This window comes from Schistocerca nitens, chromosome 11 (genome assembly GCF_023898315.1).
Source record: "Schistocerca nitens isolate TAMUIC-IGC-003100 chromosome 11, iqSchNite1.1, whole genome shotgun sequence".
In the NCBI taxonomy this organism is placed as follows: Eukaryota; Metazoa; Arthropoda; class Insecta; order Orthoptera; family Acrididae; genus Schistocerca; species Schistocerca nitens.
This window is the reverse complement of record NC_064624.1, coordinates 177713273-177735358: the sequence shown is the minus strand read 5'-3', so window position 1 is coordinate 177735358 and position 22086 is coordinate 177713273. Positions and strand designations below refer to the sequence as shown.

At 39.9% G+C, this 22086-nt stretch overlaps 2 protein-coding genes across 11 annotated transcripts in view; both read left to right on the top strand.

Annotated features, from left to right (window-relative positions):
* The window catches only part of LOC126212752 (uncharacterized), a 408628-nt gene extending 407712 nt beyond the window's left edge, over window positions 1-916 (top strand). The window contains exon 23 of the mRNA XM_049940160.1: window positions 860-916. Coding sequence (XP_049796117.1) covers window positions 860-916 — 57 coding nt within the window. The remainder of the gene's footprint in view (window positions 1-859) is intronic.
* A 17499-nt stretch (window positions 917-18415) lies between these two features.
* The window catches only part of LOC126212988 (poly [ADP-ribose] polymerase tankyrase-1-like), a 43997-nt gene continuing 40326 nt past the window's right edge, over window positions 18416-22086 (top strand). For all 10 annotated transcript variants that reach the window (XR_007541026.1, XR_007541023.1, XR_007541020.1 and 7 more), the window contains exon 1: window positions 18416-18511. The gene's annotated coding sequence lies outside the window, so the exon portion shown is untranslated. The remainder of the gene's footprint in view (window positions 18512-22086) is intronic.

Genomic DNA, 22086 nt, shown 5'->3' with positions numbered 1-22086 from the left:
TTATATTAATTTTAAGACATTTATTGCTTTATGAGTTGTTTACTTTTTTCTTTCACCTAGAGAACAATATTTTCTGTTACAAAATGGTATCAGAAGAGGTTGTTATTTGATTGATTTCTTTTGGCTGCAAGGCACAGATCTTACAAGAGTTCGGATGTGTCGACCTTGTGCCAACAGGGCATCAAACACCAATCTTCTACCTCTTGTTGGCAATTCATATCAATCTTCGTCACTCAGTAAATGACACTGTTGAACTGTGTGGTCTCCGCCTTTTCGGCATGTGTTTTAACTAGAACCATTTTTGTGATACTATTCCTTTCTTACATTGTTATTGGTAAACAACCAATCTTGAACTGAAATTCCCATCTTTTATTAAGGAACACAAGTACCCTTGAATCTCTAGTATTTTTTATTTAACTGCACACTGCTTCAGTATTACTTCTGTGTAAGCTACTTTATGGTTAAAGTAGAGATCGTGTTTCTGGCACTGTTGTGGAACCTGTCCAGTTTAAGATATTTCCTTAACCTCCCCACCTCGCTCTTGTTGTTAGATTATCCGGTACAATGTAGGAACTCCTAATATTTTGTAGATGGTTTAAAACATCAAAGTGAAATTTTGAACAAGTGTTGTCCTGAATCATTAGTTCTCATAAGTTTTTGTTTGTATCGGAACATTAAGCAACTGTTATTTCTGTTACTGTGCAGCTTACATTGTTCATAAAGATCTTAAAGACGTGTTGAACAGTATCGTGTGTGCACGAGAGAGAGAGTGAGAGATTGATTTTACATTAGAGTCAGACTTTCAGTCATTCTAGTGTTGAGGTATCTTTGAGTCATTTTTGTATGTCTTTGTGTTCAGAATCTTTTGGGCTCCAACAAATGTGTGTATGTGAATGGCCTCGATTGCTCTGAGTGACTAATAAAAGCAATCTACATAGCGTTTTGTGTATACAGTGACTGTCCTCTGTGATTCTTGGTCAACAGTGCCTAACAGGAATAAATTTCACATCATTCTCCCTCTGGTGTCCAAGACAATGGTCTCATGTAAAAAGCAGAGGGGAAGAAACTGAAAATTACAGTCAGAAGCCTTTTGTTTTGCAATTTTAGCCTCTTCAGACAAAGTATGTCTTTGTTCTCTAATGTTATGTGTATATATTTATATATTTTTTTCTGCATATATTCTAGCAGTACATGTAATACGGACAGTCGAGTGTTACTGTGTGTGTAATGGGTAATGTGCAGTCAGTGGTATCAGTCACTCCAGAAGAGCCGAAGAAAAAGGACATAAAATATATATTAGTGGCTATGAATTGAATAAAAACAACCACTGCTTAGTTATAGATATAATAGGCAATAACAGGACTTGCAACAGTCATCCGTGAAAAGTTAAAACTGGACACACGTCCTGTGTATGTGCCTATCATGGACTGTGCAATATCAGTCACGCCATCTGAGCACACTTGGAATCTGCATTCAGGTCACAGCCCAGCTCATATTTTTAACTTTTCACTGTAGCAAGCACTCTGTAGGCAGTAAGTTAACTCATTTTCAGAATTTGTGATTGCTCAACCTTTTAATATTCATGATTCTTGAAAAATATTGTGTATTGCAACTAAGTGGTTGTGTGGGTATCTTTTCAGTTGCTGTCTGCACTTCTGTTGGTGTAATCGGTAGGTAAATGTATCGTGCCCTCCACTGGATGTATTGTATTTCTTACTTAAAAGCTTCTTAAAAATGCAAAAATGGTTGTGTACTTAATGGTATATGCATAGTGAATATTGGCAAGTCTTTTGTACTGTTTGAAATTCAAAAATTGGTGAATGAAGATATCAAGCTCTAACTTGGCACCTCCATTTTCTTTACTTCCCTATCTGTTGGTTGATACAGAAATGCAAGGGTTGATATTCAACATTGAACATAGATTGCACATGTCAACATATTATATCATTGTTAGACAGAAGTGTTTGTGTTTCAGCTGTTTCTTTTTTTTTTTTTTTTTAAAAAAATCATCCTCCTTTGTACACCTAGTTTTAGTTTAATTTTTTGTGGAAAGGAATTCTGCAATATATGTACTTATTGTTCACTAGATATGTGAAGGATGTGTGTTTCACAGTTTTATGTTACTTTAAACTGCACATTGTACTTAAAGATTTCAGTTCGAGATAATAGGCTCAGTGAACATTGGCGACCATTTGGGTACATAAATAAAATATAACATTAAGCATTGGTAATGTCAGTTCAGTTGTACATGCCAATACGAACTGTAAGGCCTTGTTCAGTATGTGTAAAAAAAATCATGAAAAATAGCCTCTCGAGAGAGCGTGATGAATTAGAGAGAAAGAGAGAGAGAGAGAGAGAGAGAGAGAGAGAGAGAGAAGCACGACACCTCTAAAGCATGCATTTATGCTCTCTGATACAAGAAATGAAACAAGGGAGAAGGAAACACATTTCCCTCTATATAAGTTATAATTTCATACCATCAAAAATGCAAAGAAAACAGCTTGATATTAGGGTCCCCTAGTTTGAACGAGAAAAATATTTTATGAATTTTGTTCAGGGGTTCTGTGCAGCAGCAAGAACAACATTTGTCAAGACAGCCTCCGTGTGACACATGGTGTCCTTCTGCATTTTTTCGAATGTCTCCCATCTGTTTCTAATGTTCACCCATTCAGCCTGCGGCCACAATTACTGCTGCCATTTGCAACAGGAGCTGTTTGCTTCATAAAATGCTAAGACACTCGCAGCTCACAGGCCTTGTATGTGACAAAGTTCTGCTCTACAAAGATAGGTCTCCAACAGCTGCATAGAACCAGTGGAAGAGTGCAAGAAACGCTGCTAGTTAAAGCCATTGGCGCTCTCAGTGCTAGTACAGTGACTGCTGGAAATCAGTGTCTCTTGAGATCAATATTGTGAGTTAAGGTGTTAAACTATTGCAGCAAGAGAATTATACGTAAAAAAGTGGGGACGTTCTCAATAGAGATGCTGCTGTACCTCTTTGCTGCCTATCTTGTAGTTTGTAGGGCATTTGTGTTTGGAGAGCACAGAGGAACCTACAAACATGCCTGTAGATTTCTCATTACTCGCACGTTTAGCACCTGTGACTTTAGGACTACAGAAGGTGTGTACTTAATGGCATATTCATTATGCTGCATATGTTTCTGAGAACCAAAGTCTGATGTAAAGTTTCAGCAGCAGCAAAAGAAGAATAAGTGTTGCCTGCTTATTTTACAAGTGATGTCATTTTCAAACTGTGCAATGTAAGCAAGTCCACTTTCCCCGTGGGGAGACTGATACCACTGCCTGCGTTCTTACCCAGGTGTGAATTATTGGTAGCAAATTCCTACATATTGTACTCCACACGTATTCATTAATAGCTTTGTTGCAATCTGTGTTTTTATGCAGATTAGTACTAAGCAGTGGTTTTTTTGCATAATTCTGAACTTAAGAGTATGTGTCAGTTTTTACGTTTTCTGTTCACTTAGTTTGCAGTTTTCATGTGTGTGCCTTACAGGAAATGTGATTTCTTATATGCATTTATATAATATATATTGCTACATTATTTGAAATGTAAATTCTTTATATTGCATTGTGCACTTATACTGTGAGCATTTATTACTAAAGATATACAAATATTTATATGAAGCTGCAAATGGGAAGTAAAATATAGTGTTTGATTTTTCGATCCTTCCCTTATTTCCCCCAGTGTTAAAATGATTGTCAGTCATGAATAATTTATAACTGAGAGCTTGATAATGTAGTAGTGCTCTCATCAAAGAAGCAGAAAGTTTTTGGACATTGCATTCCATTTCCACTTATGAAGTAAGGACTGAATCATTGAGATTGAATGCTTTCATTCATTATGTATATTTGCCATTGAATGGCTAGAGATATAAAGAAAATATAACCTCTTAGGTTTTCAAATCACATCCGACGCAGTCCTCAACGATCAGTCTTTCCTTCTCATCCCGTACGGTAAGTCTCCCCTAAACCGCAGTTCTGGGTGACTTTCCCGAAATCTACCCCTTTCCGTAGACCTCTCCATTCCTTTTCCATCACCCTTCTTCCTTCCCCTTCAACCCTTCTGCCTGAAGAAGGAGCCACTGGCTCCAAAAGCTTGATAATCACAACAGTCTTTTATGTGTGTGTTGTGCCACTGCTTGGTGAGTAGATTTTTTATCTATCCAATTAAATAATTATAATAGAAGGAAACATTCCACGTGGGAAAAAATATATCTAAAAACAAAGATGATGTGACTTACCAAACGAAAGCGCTGGCACGTCGATAGACACACAAACACACACACAAAATTCAAGCTTTCGCAACAAACTGTTGCCTCATCAGGAAAGAGGGAAGGAGAGGGAAAGACGAAAGGATGTGGGTTTTAACGGAGAGGGTAAGGAGTCATTCCAATCCCGGGAGCGGAAAGACTTACCTTAAGGGGAAAAAGGACAGGTATACACTCGCGCGCGCACACACACACATATCCATCCACACATATACAGACACAAGCAGACATATTTAAAGACAAAGAGTTGTCTTTAAGAGTTGTCTTTAAATATGTCTGCTTGTGTCTGTATATGTGTGGATGGATATGTGTGTGTGTGCGCGAGTGTATACCCGTCCTTTTTTTCCCCCTAAAGTAAGTCTTTCCGCTCCCGGGATTGGAATGACTCCTTACCCTCTCCCTTAAAACCCACATCCTTTCGTCTTTCCCTCTCCTTCCCTCTTTCCTGATGAGGCAACAGTTTGTTGCGAAAGCTTGAATTTTGTGTGTGCGTTTGTGTTTGTTTGTGTGTCTATCGACGTGCCAGCGGTTTCGTTTGGTAAGACATCATCTTTGTTTTTAGATATACAATTAAATAATTAGAGATATAAAGAGTTTCATTTACTAAATGAATTTATCATTGATGTACTGGGTGGTTTAATTAAAGTGCAGCTACTCACAGAGGTCCAGTGTGAGCTTTAATTCTCATATGGCAGTGAAACTCAGCAAATGGGCTAAAGCATTAATGTGGAACTGATATAACCTGGATAAAAGTAGTTCCAATTTTGATCACCAGATGCAAATCTGACACTGTACAGCATCTCTTAAACTCCTCCAATGCTCATATTGAACAAATTGTGTAAGAGGCAGTTAATGATAAAATCAACATTGACTTTCTCACTTATTTGGCCTTTTCTGCCCACGTCCCGTCCCTAATCCATTACATATGGAAACATTTCTATATATCTTTCTTGCATTCACAGTGCTGGATTTGCATCTGGTCGCTAAAATTGAAACTAATTTTTTTCCAGCTTAAACCGGTTCTGCATTGAATGCATTAGAATATCTATCAAGATTTGCTTTCGTATGATATTACAGAACACACTGGACCTCTGTGAGTAGCTTCACTTTGAAACACTGAGAACAATAAGGGCCTCAAGTATAGAAACAAAGTTTTGAGAAAAATAGACGTTTGTGAAAATCAAATTTACAGACAAACCACCAACTGCACAGACCTAAATTGTTTTTTAACCAAGTCTTGACACCCCATACTTCCTACAGATAAATAATATATCCACTTTATATTACAAAATATCAATTAATATATCTAAAAACAAAGATTATGTGGCTTGCCAAACAAAAGCGCTGACCATGTTGATAGACACATAAACAAACACAAACATACACACAAAATTCAAGCTTTCGCAACCAACGGTTGCTTCATCGGGAAAGAGGGAAGGAGAGGGAAAGAAGAAAGGATGTGGGTTTCAAGGGAGAGGGTAAGGAGTCATTCCAATCCCGGGAGCAGAAAGACTTACCTTAGGGAGGGAAAAGGACATTTGTGTATGTGTGGATGGATGTGTGTGTGTGTGTGTGTGTGCGCGCGAGTGTATACCTGTCCTTTTTCCCCCCAAGGTAAGTCTTTCCGCTCCCGGGATTGGAATGACTCCGTACCCTCTCCTTTAAAACCCACATCCTTTCTTCTTTCCCTCTTTCCCAATGAAGCAACCGTTGGTTGCGAAAGCTTGAATTTTGTGTGTATGTTTGTGTTTGTTTGTGTGTCTATCAACATGCCAGCACTTTCGTTTGGTAAGTCACATCATCTTTGTTTTTAGATATATTTTTCCCACGTGGAATGTTTCCCTCTATTATATTCAAAATATCAATTAATATTGACGATTGTATTTACCATCAATATTAATTCACAAAATTTGCTTTTATAGGCTAGTGACATTAGTGTCTTATGATAGATGTAAAGTTCATAACTAATGCAAAACTAGAATCAGGAGATAATGAACAGATAATAGATTCACCACTCATACAAGTGTGACATATTCCAACACTTCTTGGTCCTTATTGTAATAATTTTTATTGAGCACATTGTTTGGCTTCAGGTTCATATAAAACTGCCAATACACCTCAGATTGTGAAATATTACCACTATGTACATGATTCTTTCTTGCTTTGGGCCTCGGTCCCACTTGCATCCAGGGTCGGCCGTATTATTATGGATTTGGCAGTGTTAGTTGCAGAGGGTGGCCGGATGCCCTTCGTGCCGCCACCCGGAACCCCCCAGGACGTAAGTAATGTACCCGCAGCTGTCTGCGTCTTGTGTAAGCCGTGAAATAGTGCAAACATTTTCAAATGTCTGAGACTCGTGGAACTGAGGCGGAACGCGGGGACCAGCTCAGTATTCGCCTAGCAGGATGTGGAAAACCGCCTAAAAACCACATCCAGGCTGGCCGGCATACTGACCCTCGGCGTTAATCTGCTGGGTGGATACGACCCGGGGCCGGTACATCTACCCGAGTCCAGGAAGCAGCGCATTAACGTTCTCGGTTACCCTGACAGGTACTACTATGTACATGATTAAAACACTAAATTATATTGTCAACTCTGGATAACAATTGAGCATTGCAGAGCAATAAAATTGTGTTTTGTGCTTTAGGCCCGCAAGGAAATGAATATCTGAAAAACCTGAGAGGCAGATTTTTTGTGAATTTTCATATATACAATGTGGGGGCTAGAGATATGGATAAGCTGGTTCACAATAACATCAACAGATGTCAGGAATACATTTACATGCTACGGTCATAAAACTGATGACAGTGCGCTTTAGGCTTTTGTGGTTCTCAGCATCTCGTTTATAAACACCCAACATGTATGCCGGGTGTTTGGGGGGGGGGGAGACAAGACAAAAATGTCATGTAAACATGGGCTCTAAAAGTGCATACTTTAAAAGCTATAAGCACTTACTCATCTTTGCTAATGTGAAATACATCTCTTCTACTGAAAGCTGTTTGCTATTACGGACAACCTACAGAAATGCAGTAAACAAACAAGAACGGATTTTTCTGTTACTGATTTTTCTGTTACTGTCCATGGATTCAGCACACAGTAAACATCTGTTACTGTTGTTACTGTAAATTGTATCCACAGTTCTGGGTAAGGGCTGTGCGCTTACATTAGTTCTAATGCGGCCAGCTTATGTTTCGATAAGCCTGTAAAATGCTTTTACATTATAGTTTTATCCTTGCACTTACCAGTGTAATTTAAGCATATTATTCCACTTAGGAAATGGCAGACACGATCTTCTTGTAGGGTATGGAAAATCGAAACAACTGTTGAGCTGATGTCCTGTCTGCTGAAAAATATCCAGCACGCAAATTTCCATCTGCACAACTACAGTATTATGCCATCTTTTCTAGAAACTAGGAGACTCTGGCTCCTTAGCTTCAACAGTGGCATGTTGTAGCAGATCTTGCACCATTCGTACTCCTGTTGTGGACGACCGAGCATTGCAACAAGTGGAAGAACAACATGGAACTAAAACTGGCAGAAGTAAGGCTGTGAGGACGGGGCGTGAGTCGTGCTCGGGTAGCTCAGTTGGTAGAGCACTCGCCCGCGAAAGGCAAAGGTCCCGAGTTCGAGTCTCGGTCCGGCACGAAGTTTTAATCTGCCAGGAAGTTTCATATCAGCGCACACTCCGCTGCAGAGTGAAAATCTCATTCTGGAAACATGGAACTAGTGTATGTAGCATTTAAGCATCTATTAGGGTTACTGGGCCGTCCTACATGACAAGTTGCTCTATCCATGTCACACAGCGTGTCTTTGCCCTCTGGCCACAAGATCGGCCCGACCGAATGCGGTTCTGCCAAAGGCTGTTGCAAGGGTGTAGTTAAGATCCACTTCTCACAACAAAGATACTGTTCACAGACGGGGCCACTTTCATGCAAGATAGGCTAGTCAGTTTTCTTAACAAGTCAGTTTTCTTAACAATGTGTGTAGGCTAATGCAAATCCACACGAAGTTGAAGAGGTGAGGCATCAGTGCTACGATTCGGTTAATGTACGCTCAGGAATTATTGGCAACAAAGTAAGGTCAGAGCAGGATAGGCCCCAACCTGTCTTGTGTGCCCATGTTGAGGAAGGAACTAATCATCCAAAAGCTAGGATAATGTTGTGTACTTTTATGTTTACATGTGTAGGTCACCAGTATTTAACATTTCATCTGCTGAAGGTTATTATTGCTCTGCCATTTTGATTTATATACGTGATGAAAATCAGTAAAAATTTACTGTCCATTTCCCCGCATTTGCGCATGGAAATTTCAACCTGGTTGGAAGTAGTCCACCGATAGTAAGCCAGACAACTACCGTGCAAGAGATGCGTTCTGTTCCTGACCGTTAGTTGACACTGGATGAAGAAGATGGTGAATATCTTGTGCAGCTTGAGTTTCCACACAAATATGTCGTGGCTTCAGCATCAAGGACATGCAGGGTGCCCCACATAAAACCAGTACATTTCATGCCTGAAACTCACGTAACAATGAACTAACTAAAAAGAATCAATAACAGTAACATTAGAAAATATGTAATTACCTCATTCTGGAAACATCCCCCAGGCTGTGGCTAAGCCATGTCTCCGCAATATCCTTTCTTTCAAGAGTGCTAGTTCTGCAAGGTTCGCAGGAGAGCTTCTGTAAAGTTTGGAAGGTAGGAGACGAGGTACTGGCAGAAGTAAAGCTGTGAGTACCGGGCGTGAGTCGTGCTTCGGTAGCTCAGTTGGTAGAGCACTTGCCCGCGAAAGGCAAAGGTCCCGAGTTCGAGTCTCGGTCGGGCACACAGTTTTAATCTGCCAGGAAGTTTAATATCAGCGCACACTCCGCTGCAGAGTGAAAATCTCATTCTGGAAACATCCCCCAGGCTGTGGCTAAGCCATGTCTCCGCAATATCCTTTCTTTCAAGAGTGCTAGTTCTGCAAGGTTCGCAGGAGAACTTCTGTAAAGTTTGGAAGGTAGGAGACAAGGTACTGGCAGAAGTAAAGCTGTGAGTACCGGGCGTGAGTCGTGCTTCGGTAGCTCAGTTGGTAGAGCACTTGCCCGCGAAAGGCAAAGGTCCCGAGTTCGAGTCTCGGTCGGGCACACAGTTTTAATCTGCCAGGAAGTTTCATATGAGCGCACACTCCACTGCAGAGTGAAAATCTCATTCTGGAAACATCCCCCAGGCTGTGGCTAAGCCATGTCTCCGCAATATCCTTTCTTTCGGGAGTGCTAGTTCTGCAAGGTTCGCAGGAGAGCTTCTGTAAATTTTGGAAGGTAGGAGACGAGGTACTGGCAGAAGTAAAGCTGTGAGTACCGGGCGTGAGTCGTACTTCGGCAGCTCAGTTGGTAGAGCACTTGCCCGCGAAAGGCAAAGGTCCCGAGTTCGAGTCTCGGTCCGGCACATAGTTTTAATCTGCCAGGAAGTTTCATGTAATTACCTGTTTATAAAAGGTGCTGGAAGTGGTGGCCACAGTCATCCAGGCATCACTGACTTCGTATGATGATGTTACCGGCAACATGCTGATGTAATGTTCTTAATTTCTTTAGAAATGTTCCATCTGAGGGTGTCTATTGTGCGAGGATTGTCAACATGCACTTTGCTTTGTAGTGTGCTACATAAATAAAAATCACACAATGTTAAGTCCGAGGACCTTGGAGGCCAGAGGCATCTACTGATAAGTCTGGCTTCAGGGAACACGTTGATGATGTGGGCCATATTTTGGTTTGATGTGCGAGCGTTTGCTCGATCTTGTTGGAATACTGCATGCAGCTTCTCTGCATGGAAACAGTCAAAGGTCTCTACATATCTGGCACTGTTTAAGGTGTAATTGAAAAATATGGGGCCAGTAATGTGCATGCTGGATCATGCACACCGTGCACCTATCTTCTCTGAGGGGAGAGGTTCTTCGTGCAGAATATGTGGGTTGTCCTGCGACCAATATCTGCAATTCTGTTGATGTTAACAGCCATTTACAATAATGAACTATTTATTTTTCTGATCCTCAAATTTCAACTTTTGCACCTCACTCACACAATAAGCTTTTAATTTCATATCTTCCAGTACATGATGTACGAGGTACACCGACCTCCTGCTATAACCTCCTCATTGACTTGCATGGAGTTCTCATAATGTCCGTGCTTATTCTGTCTGTAGTTTCAGGAGTCCTCACTGTTAGTTGCCTATGTCCCTGCACATTCTGAATGGAACCTACAGTCCTCCATTTCTTGTACAGATCTTGGGAATAGTGCTATTAGTTGGGAATTTTCTACCAGTATACTTCGCTTGCAACATTTCTTTACATTCCTTGATGGAGCCTGTCTTTATGTAACATTCCACATTATCAATTGACTGTTCTAGTGTAAACTGCCCTATTTCTGTAACAACTCGACAGTTTGAGCTTTTCACAACATCTGACACCCGAACACACAGCTGCCCTTAACTCTCCAGTACAATGCAATGTAGCCAACTTTTGAGACGGTGTTGCCACTTCACAAGCAATTCGACTAGAGACAAATGAATGGTACGTGAGACATACTGGTTTTATGTAGGGCACTCTGGATTATACACAGGTGATAACCCATCAGTCGAAAAAGTTTTAAGACTAGGTTAGTAAATAATAGAGAAGCGATAAGATGGAGGTTCTAATGCATCTGGTGTTCTACATAGTCTTGCCCACTTCAATGCAACATGCAGAACATTCAAAGAATCATGTAAAACTGTCAAAATACTTCTTTGCGATGTTGTTAAACTCGCATCACATTTGCACCCTCTTCGGTCTTGGCAAACTATTGTGCCGAGCACCTGAGGAATTATTTTTTTTGAAAGACTTTCTCAACACTTTCACACATTTCATCACCAGTCTTGTACTAATGCTAAGCAGCATGAGACTCAATTATTCATTCTACAGAATGTCTTCTTTTCCCTGAAAAATTTTTTTTATAAAAAACCAAAAAAAAAAATTTATTAAGTGAAGTCAGGGCAGACGTCCACGCATCATTGTTTTTTGTTCAGGAGCCAAGGTGTGTGGGACGAGCTTTGACCATAATTCCCTCTTCATCAAAACATTCTGAAGAATGTCTCAAGTACTTGTTATAGTGGTGTAGCTCCGTTGCAATTTGTGACACGGCGAAGTTGGCACACCACAGTTGTACGTGCATTACTTAATATTGCTTGCTCACAGCTAACTGGTCAAATGCACATCTGTTGTCTACAGTTGTTAGTTCAAGCTGCCACCTCAGTTACCGCAATAAAATCAGCCTCGGAACTTTTTGAACAGGTAGAGGACATGTTGGTCGTCTCAAACAATTTAGCCACATAATGCTACAGATTTGACATACATAGCATTCGGTGTATGCCAAAGACAGTGCGTATATGGTGTGTTTCGGAAGCCCCTCTACTTGGTCAAAATGACATATTATATCCTGGAGAACTTGCACACAAAAGCTATCTATCCTGTGGACTCACGTGAGCACAATTGTGTCTTACACAGGGATTTACCGTATGTGTCTCCTAGACAGGCTTGCTCAACACTTGTGCACTATTCTTCAACAGTCGTGTAGCAGTGCCGAGCAGCATGGGACTTGATTTTTCTCAGTAAGGCATTGACTAGTGTGGCATGTTCTGTGCTCGGTAGTGGCCCATTTCCGTGGCACTGCAGATGTCACTAAACCGTGCCCGATCCAGTGATTTGCGAGATCATTTGTTAGGAACTCGTCCACCTTAACAGCAAAATGTGCTGGAACTGCGCCCCATTGTAACAATACATGACACACGATTCCATTGTCTTTCAGCTGCGGTATGAACCGCGTTTCAAGTTGCCCAAATAGGAATTTCGTTTTACATATCCTTCAAAAAATAAAATCTGACATGGTATCATGACACCATCCTGGCTCTTACCATAACTTGAGATGAATTTATTTCCATCTGTTGCATATAATCGTGATGTTCATTACACCAGAAAACCACATTTTTTTCTGTGTGAATTGTGATGTATCACACATACAGCATAAAATAACACATTTCAGTGAGATACTGTAATAATCAGAGTAGAGTTTAATCATCCAACAATTAACTGTGAAAAAGTACAGCTTTGTTAGTGGGGAGCATGATAAGACATCCTGTGAAACATTACTAAATCCTTCCTCTGAAGATTACCTAGAACAGATATTTAGAAACGCCCACTCATTATGGAAATATATTGGATCTAATGGCAACAAATAGACCTGACCTTTTTGAGGATGTCCTCGTCGAAACTGGTATCAGTGATCGTGACACGGATGTGCCAACAATCATTACCAAAGTACAAAGAACGAGTAAAACAAGCAGGAAGACATATATGTTGTAAACTAGATAAAAAGTCAGTAGTGTCAAATCTGAATGAGGAACTTGCAACATTTAGCACAGGACAGGTCCACTTAGTGGGAGGGACCCTCCAGGGAATAAAGTTTCCGTAAAGAAATAGAGACCACTCCATAACTGATGTAAAACAAAGCATAAGTCTATAGATAGAGAGATGCTGGATGAAACACATTTGTCAGTCAAGAGACCAATGCATGAAGCCTTCAATAACTACTGTGGCAGAATATTGTAAAGTGATCTTGCACAGAACCCAAGACATTCTGGTCATATGTAAAGGCTGTTAGTGGCGGCAACGTTAGTGTCCAGTCCGTAGTGAGTGAGACAGCAACTGAAACTGAGGGTAGCAAAGCAAAAGCTGAAATACTTAATTCCATTTTCAAATGTTCCTTTACAACGGAAAGCCCAGGAGAATTGCCCCAATTTAATCCTCATGCCACTGAAAAGATGAATGAAATAAGTATTAGTCTGTCATGTTGAGAAATGGCTCAAATTGTTAAAATTGAAAAAAGCTCCATGTCCTGATGGAATATCTGTCAGATTCTATACTGAATTTGTAGCTGAGTTAGCCCCTCTCCTAGCTATAATTTGTTGTAGGTCCCTCAAACAAGAAACCATGCACAGTTCTTGGAAAAACTCACAGGTTACACCCGACTACAAGAATGGTAGAAGTAGTCATCCACTGTCCAGTATCTTTCACAGCAATTTGTTGTAGAATCTTGGAACATATTCTGAGATCAAACATGACATATCTTGAATAGAATGACCTTAATGCCAACCAGCACAGTTTTCGAAAATATCGATAACGTGAAACCGGACTCGCAATTTTCTCACATGACATACTGAAAGCTTTTTATCAGCGCAATCAAGTTGATGCTATATTTCTGAAAAGCATTTGACCCAGTACCACACCTATACTTACTGTCAAAAGTTCTATCATATGGGGTATCAAATCAAATTTGTGACTGGACGGAGGACTTTTTGGTAGGAAGGACACAACATGGTATCTTGAATGGAGAGCCATCATCAGATGTAGAAGTAACGGGTGTGTCCCAGGGAAGTGTCCTTGTTTAATATTAATGACCTTGCAGACAACATGAACAGAAAAAAAATCAGGCTTTCTGCAGAGGATGCAGTTACCTGTAATGCAGTACTATCCGAAAAAAGCTGCACAAACATTCAGTCAGATGTTGATAAGATTTCAAAGTTGTGTGGAGATTGGCAACTTGCTGTAAATGTTCAGAAATGGAAAATTTTGCACTTCACAAAACGAAAAGACATAGGATCCTATGACCGTAATATCAGTGAGTCACTGTTGAAATTGGCCAACTCATCTAAATACCTGGGAGTAACAGTAGGGATATGAAATGGAATGATCACATAGGTTCGATCGTGGGTAAAGCAGCTGGTAAACTTCGGTTTACTGGTAGAATATGGGGAACTCCAATCGGTCTACAAAGGATATTGCTCACAAATCACTAGTGGAACCAGTCGTAGAATATTACTAAAGTGGGTGTGACCCGTATCACATAGGACTAACAGGGAATATTGAATGTATATAGAGAATGGCAGCATGAATGGTCACAGAGTTGTTTCACCTGTGGAAGAGTTGCAGAAATACTAAAGGAACTGAACTGGAATACTCTTCAAGATATACACAAACTAACCGAAGAAAGTCTGTTAACAAAGTTTCAAGAACCGGCTTTAAATGATTACTCTAGGGATATACGAGGGTGAGTCAGATGAAAACTTTAAATATGTTTTTAAAATATTATTTATTGTGCAGAAGTGGTACAAAGCTGTATCACTTTTCAACATAATCTCCCCCCTGCTCAATGCAAGTCCTCTAGCACTTACAAAGTGCATAAATTCCTTTAGAAAAAAATTCTTTTGGTAGTCCACGCAAACCGCTCGTGCACCGCGTGGCATACCTCTTCATCAGAATGGAACTTCTTTCCTCCCATTGAGTCTTTGAGTGTTCCAAACATATGGAAATCACTTGGGGCAAGGTCTGGTGAGTATGGTGGATGAGGAAGACACTCAAAATGCAGGTCTGTCATTGTTGCTACTGTTGTATGGGCAGTGTGGGGCCTCGCATTGTCATATTGCAAAAGGACACCTGCTGACAGCAATCCACGTCGCTTTGATTTGATTGCAGGCAGCAGATGATTTTTTAGGAGATCTGTGTACGATGCACTGGTGACAGTGGTCCCTCTAGGCATGTAATGCTCCAAAATGACGCCTTTTTCGTCCCAAAAGAGAGTCAGCATAACCTTCCCTGCTGATGGTTCTGTTCGGAACTTCTTTGGTTTTGGTGATGAGGAGTGGCGCCATTCATTGCTCGCTCTCTTCGTTTCCGGTTGGTGGAAGTGAACCCAGGTTTCGTCCCCAGTAATGATTCTTGCAAGGCAGCCATCACCTTCTCGTTCAAAGCACCGAAGTTCTTCACAAGCATCAACACATCGTTCTCTCATTTCAGGAGTCAGCTGCCGTGGCACCCATCTTGCAGACACTTTGTGAAACTGGAGCACATTGTGGTGGGCTGACCCGTGACTAATCTTTAAACATGCTGCAATGCCATTCAGTGACACTTGGCGGTTTTCCTTCACTACGGCTTGAACTGCTGCAATGTTCTGTGGCGTCACAACTCGTTGTGCCTGACCTGGACGAGGAGCATCTTCCACTGAAGTCACGCCATTCGTAGACTTGCTGCTGTGACAAACATGCATCACCGTACTGAACCTTCATTTGTCGATGAATTTCAATAGGTTTCACACCTTCACCAGGCAAAAACCAAATAACAGAACGCTATTCTACCAAGGTTTTCATTTCACTTACCGTCATATGAAATGGAATGATCACACAGGCTCAGTCATGGGTAAAGCAAGCAATACTGCTTGTACATCAGAGCCATTATCCAGGTGACCCCTAGATATTTTGGATTAGTCGTTTTTACTAATTGTATCCCCTGACGTGTCATATTGAGTTTGTGAGGTGTCTGATTAGGTTTAACACGAAATGGACACAGTTGTGTTTTAGCAGGATTTGGACGAATTTTATTATTAGAATAGTAGATACTCGGCTCTCTCAATGAATCTGCCAGGTGGGCATCAATGGCCCCTGATCGATGTCAGAAGGAGGCTAGTTTTTGATTACGCAAAGGTTTCTGTTATCTTTACGTAATCAGTATGAATTTGATGATTACCTAAGGAACCTTTAACAATGAACAATAAAAAAAATTGCATTTGCAAATGAAATCATTAATAAATGGGGCAGCTATGAGTTGTATAGAAGATAAGGAGTGGCCTTCTGTCTACGACAAGAATGCCGCAGAATTTTCTACTGTAGTAAAGGCTGTTTGACAATTATAAAAATAATATGACATGGAGGTAAAAAAAATAAAGGAAAAGAATAGAATAAGAAATCTGGTAAACAGTAAATATATTCAAATAATTCTCGCAAGCAATTAGGGCTTATTTTTAAACAGTATAACTTACATATGTAATTTTCTAACTGTATGGTGCGATCAGATTTCAGCCTGTCCTGTGCTAGCTTCTTGGTTAACGTTTTTTTTTTTTTTTTTTGTCACAAATAACAGTCATTACTTTTCTCCTTCCTTCGAGACAATTCTTGCACCATTCAATACCTTCATAACAATAACTTGCCGGTTTACAGTATAGAACATAAATTACTTGAATTTTATTAATTAATTACTGTTGTCTGTACGCTGGCAAGACCGCTCACTTTTATGGCTTAAAGACGACCTTCTTTACGTTTTCACATTACAAGCAGAAGTACGATAAAATCTGAATATCTACAAAGGTTTTTACTGTCATCTTTTATTTAGATCGAAGCGGATCGTACAGTTTAGCTTCTGTTAAAATATTTCTCTGACTGCGCAATCGATGTATTAGCGTCCGCGGTAGATGCGCATCTTTACAGTTACGTATATTATATAAAACAAATGTCTCTCGAAGAATAGGTCTCATCTCATAAGTTGATCAATTAATATACAGCTAGGTGAATGCCTTTCCAAGGGTACTCACAGCTTTCATACGACGGAAAGCCCAATAATATTACAAGTGCCAAGTGGAGAAATCGGAACATTTCTGACATATTCTTCTGACTGACTTCAGTCGAGGGGTGACAACAGGGGAGACAGAAATATTTGCACGTGTTTGTGGATAATGCCACTGGACAGAGAATGCCAAGAAAACGGTTTTCTCGTTTTAACGAGGATCATTGCGACATCAGTGACTCCATATTCAAATGGTTCAAATTGCTCTGAGCACTATGGAACTTAATGTCTGAGGTCATTAGCCCCCTAGACTTAGAACTACTTAAACCTGACAGACCTAAGGACATCACACACATCCATGCCCGAAGCAGGATTCGAACCTGTGACCGTAGCAGCAGCGTGGTTCCGGACTGAAGTGCCTAGAACCGCTCGGGCACAACAGCCGGCTCTCTCCACATTCAGGAAGACCTTCAGAGTCTGATGAAAATCGTTTAAATGCATTAATCCACAATGATTCAGATGACTATATTTGAGAACTGGCAAATGTGATGAATTGTGACCATTGCACGACATTTGCATGCAATGATAAAGGTTCAAAAATTGAGTGTATGGATGCTGCATGCCATAAGCCAAAATCACAAAAATCTGCAGGTGGGCCATACGTGTGTGTCTGCTTGCTCCTCACCAATTGTCTTGTGAACAACACTGACCATTCCTATCCTGTACCGTTACTATTGATGAGAAATGTGTGGATTCTTTAAGCTAACATAAGGAATAAAAAGGTATGGTTCAGTCCAAACAAAGCAGCAGGTCCTCACAGAAACATCTGCACCTATCCATAAGAGAGAATGTTCTGCATGTTGTAGAACAGCAGTGTGGTGTACAACAAATTTATTCCCCAAGGTGTAACCATCATTGCTGACATTGATTGTCAGCAACCGAGATGTCTTGCAGACATAGTCCAAGAACGATGACAGGAAGGCTGCGTGAAGTGATGCTACTCCACCAAATGCCCACCCACTGTTTGCCAAACTGAGAATGAACTTTACACAAGAGCTGAGTTGAGAAGTCATATCGCACTCACCTTATCACTTGAAGTTGTGCCATCAAATTTCCACACACTATCGAACAACCTTCAAAGAACTTTCTTGCCATATGAAAATGCACTCTGAACATGGCTCGACGAGTTCTTCACCTCAAAACCACTTGATATCTACAGTCATGGAATCGAGAAGTTATCCTAGCTTGGCAGACTGTTGTAAATAGTCAATGAGAATATATTATTGATGGCTAAAGTTTCTGTTATGTGTATCTGTTTTGTTTATTGAGGTTATGGAAAAACCCAACAAACTTATGCACCAACCCAGTAGTTTTTTTTTTCCAGCCAGCAAGATCCCTTCGGCAAAACATCGTTTTTGAAGGGATCAAGAAAATTTCCCAATGGTTCTTGAGTGTAAACACTTAATAATTCCCACCCCACTGCGTAGATTACGCGATCGATCTTTGCCACTCCAGTCTCATTTAGGACAACACTACTCAAGTCTTACCTCTATCGTTACTGGACGTATCCCGTTAAGGTAATTTTCCTAAGCGGATCACACAGCAGATCCGTGATTAAGGATCTTCTTCACATCACTTGTTCTCTCGAACACTTGGCCTGTACAGTTGGTATCGCCAACCATGCAGCTACTGGCAGCACTGGCAGGGTAACATCCAGTAACTTCCATTCTGCGTCGTGGTTGCTAATTGTGACTCGAGTTGGAGATTGTAGACGGTGCATCCTACCGTTATACGGACACTTTTTTCAGCAACATTCATCGCTATAGAAAGGTAAACACTTATTCATTAGTGTCCTTGTTTTTAATACACTTCAGACGTGGCGATGGTACATTTACGTTGTCAAATTTTCGGCATCGATGCCAGTGTGATAAAAACTAGTCTGGTGTCGGTTATTACGCTCTAAAACTATTCCCGAAAATTTTATTTAAATGTTTTGCCTGTCGTAGAAGCCATTTTATTTGTTTACTCGTGTTACTTTGCTCCAGTATACAAGAGAATTGCATGGAAATGGAACGAGTTATAATTATATATGAGAACAGTACTTATACATTATAATAGACGCAGATTGTAGTATGCTAATAATTTTAAGCTAAGGCATTCTGTACAGTGAACAGAGGTATAAAACAGTCAAATAATAAACCATAATTATTCCACATTACAAGTTAAAGATTTGCTGTAACAAATTTCCGTGATGACGCAGGTTATCGTGTTGCATTACAACGTGGTAATAGCAAATATTTCAAGTACAATGCATCATACTTAAATTAGAAATGTTTACATTGTAGAATCCATTAAGAGAGTAAAAAGAGTTTCCCAGAAGATAACCTTCAATTTACTTTTAAATTGTGGCATTACGCTGGTAAGATTTTTATGTCCGATGAGAGTGCCTTAAAACACCTTTAGGCTTAAGTAGTGTACCCACATTTGTACTAGGCTCAAGTTTTTCTATCAACATGCAAGTCGTTGCCTTTATTGCGATAATATCTGCTGCTTTCTGCAACTTAAGGCGTGTCCACCAGGAAGTGATTTCCACCGGAACTTGACTGCACGTCTGTGACAGCTAACAGCGCTGCTGCCAACTTTCCGCCGCTGCAGGCGAAGACAAATGCCTGTCGGTTGCGACAAGGTCGTTGCCATAGAGACGCGTAAAGTTGCGGAAGTTAACGATCGCTAGTCGCAACGCAAAGTTAATTTTAGGAACTTTCTGCAAGTCTTACAGTATTGTTTTCAGATTTCTAAGAGAGTCGCATCATGGGATAGGCAAATGGAAGTTTGCAGGGGTCAACAGAAAGGTCCGATCTTACTCGTCGGCTTTGACCCGTGACGTAAGCGTGTTGTGGTGTGTGACGTCATTACGGCGCGGAAAACCTAATACATGGTTTGATGTACTCTTGTTTAAAGAACATGTATACGTAATATGAAGCAATTTGATGAACATATTGATCTGTAGCGTAGCCCACTTGAGGTTAGGTTGGGAGTTTTTTTTTTTGGAATGCGGCAGCGGCCGCCTATGATTCGAAAATATTGATTTGACACTAATGAAGCCTGTGGGGGGATGGGGGGGCACTGCAGACTCCCCCCACCGCATAACGACATATTTAGTTTCTCCCCACCCAAAAACCCCCAATTTCCCACGCTTGTCCCGTTACAGTCATTAGGCTTTTTGTGAAACTTGTGTATTTCAGTGTTTACAATACGTATTCGATGTTTTTATATCCGCCATATTGGAATTGTTGTTTATGGTCGTTTCCGCGGTATTTGTGACGTCATGGGTCAAAGCCGACGGGTAAGATCGGACGCTTCTGTATTTCCGTTTGCAGTATCACGCAAAAAATTAAGAGTAACTACTACCGCTGTAGCGTTGTTATTACATTAAAATCGAGACGATTTTCTAAATTTTTGTTAGACAAGTGTGGGAAAGACGTATTGTAACTGAAAAGTAAATAGTGCAAGATTCAAGAAAATTGGGAGTAAATATATTAAAGTTCGATCATTCATGTGTACAAACATTTTGTGACGTTTATTAATAAGTAACGCCACGGGATAGTTAAGAGAGAACTTTTGGGACTAAAGATTTTTCTTCTGTGCAGATGTCAAGTTAAGATAAACTCCAGTAATTAATTGCCAAATGAAACAGATGGTCAAGTCTACTTAGATGTTACAAACCCCCTCTTGGCTTTAGCAATAGAGATCACACTGAGAGTGACTTGTTTTTGTTGGTAAAATACCATAAGCCACTTTTAAAATGAAACATTTATTTTAAACCTCAAAAGTTATACAGTATTGAAAAGCCAATAAAAGTACATGTTCAGTGTACAGTGTTATTTCCATTGTATGCTGCTGTTGGTAATGGTTGGCAGGATGAATGATGGGAAGTGAAAGACGAAGCACAAGTCGTCTGTTGGTACAGTCAATTGCAATAATTTTGTATCACTGTTCTCCGTATTTTGAAAATACTAGACAAAAGATGAGTTGCACATCACAATAGATATTGTAACATTGTGTATCTGTATCAATTGAGTGCTTAGGAAACTGAAAATGCACACCGTCACCTATTAGAGTGAAATTTCTGTTTTAATACTGGTACAAAGCTACACTGTTATTTGGAGTAACTTTAGACTAGTCTTAAAAAACGTAGTATTTTTCCTGTATCTAACGCTCTGGGTCAATTTAGATAATGCCAGAAGTAAATCAAGTGCTAATAAGAAGCAAAAACAAATTATGTTATTCAGTATTACAGGTTTACTTTGAAATATCAATATATTTGTATGTACCTGGCATTGTTCAACATAAATCACTGTTTCCAGAAGCTCTCTTCACAGCCAGTGCAATTCAAGCATATCACAAGCTTGAGAGGTTGTAAGCAGGAGGAATAGAACTGAAATACTAACAATAAAACACTGAGGTAATAAAGCTGTTTCTTTTGGTACAAAATAATGCAGGTAGATGGAGCAGCAGTCATTTGAAACAAAAGAAGTAAGTTGTACAAAGATACCCTGTCTGGTAAAAAGTTCTCTAGCCAATCTGAATGCTCTTTCATAATTATCCTGCAGTTATTAAATAAAGTTTACTGGTATTTTTTTGTATTAGGGTAAAACACCATTGGTATTTTCCTCACATTCTAACCTAATCTAGGGCTCATGCTACATTACTAGCCAGTCCACCAGCACATCTAGTGTACTTCCAAGTGTCAATATTGAAAACAAAACAATTCATTTATTCTGCCAAAGGAAATTGTTAGTTTTATTTATTCTTATTAGATACCATACACTGTCACTCGACTGACTATGACTGATGGAAACAAGTTATTAACAGGAGCTTCAGCAGAAGAGCATGGTACACCACAAGTGCACTTTACCTAAAAAGTCCATCGACCAACCAAAGCAGAACCAACTAAGAGTATCTGTGATGTCAAGTTATAACTTGAAAATAATATTAGACATATAATAACACGGAAAATGCAAGTACTTTCACATTCTTCCACAACATATCACAATACCAAGTCCCGTCGTCATCCATACCTTTGCAAGTTTGATTGATTTATTGATCCATTTCATGTACAGCTGCACAATGTGCAAGAGATATTTGGATTTTTTTGTTAATATTAACAGTTTCACATATAATATACCTTTGTACATAATAACACACATAAATATATTAATTAATGATGAATATTTAAATAAATGTTGTTACGCTATATACAGAGAGATAAAATACAAATGTTCTTCTGAATGAGACTACGTTGGGTAAACACACAAAAATTTAGTTTTGTAGGTATTCATTTACTGTGTAAAAGCAGTGATCAACCAAGTACAACTTCAGTTTAGATTTGAAGTGACAAATGT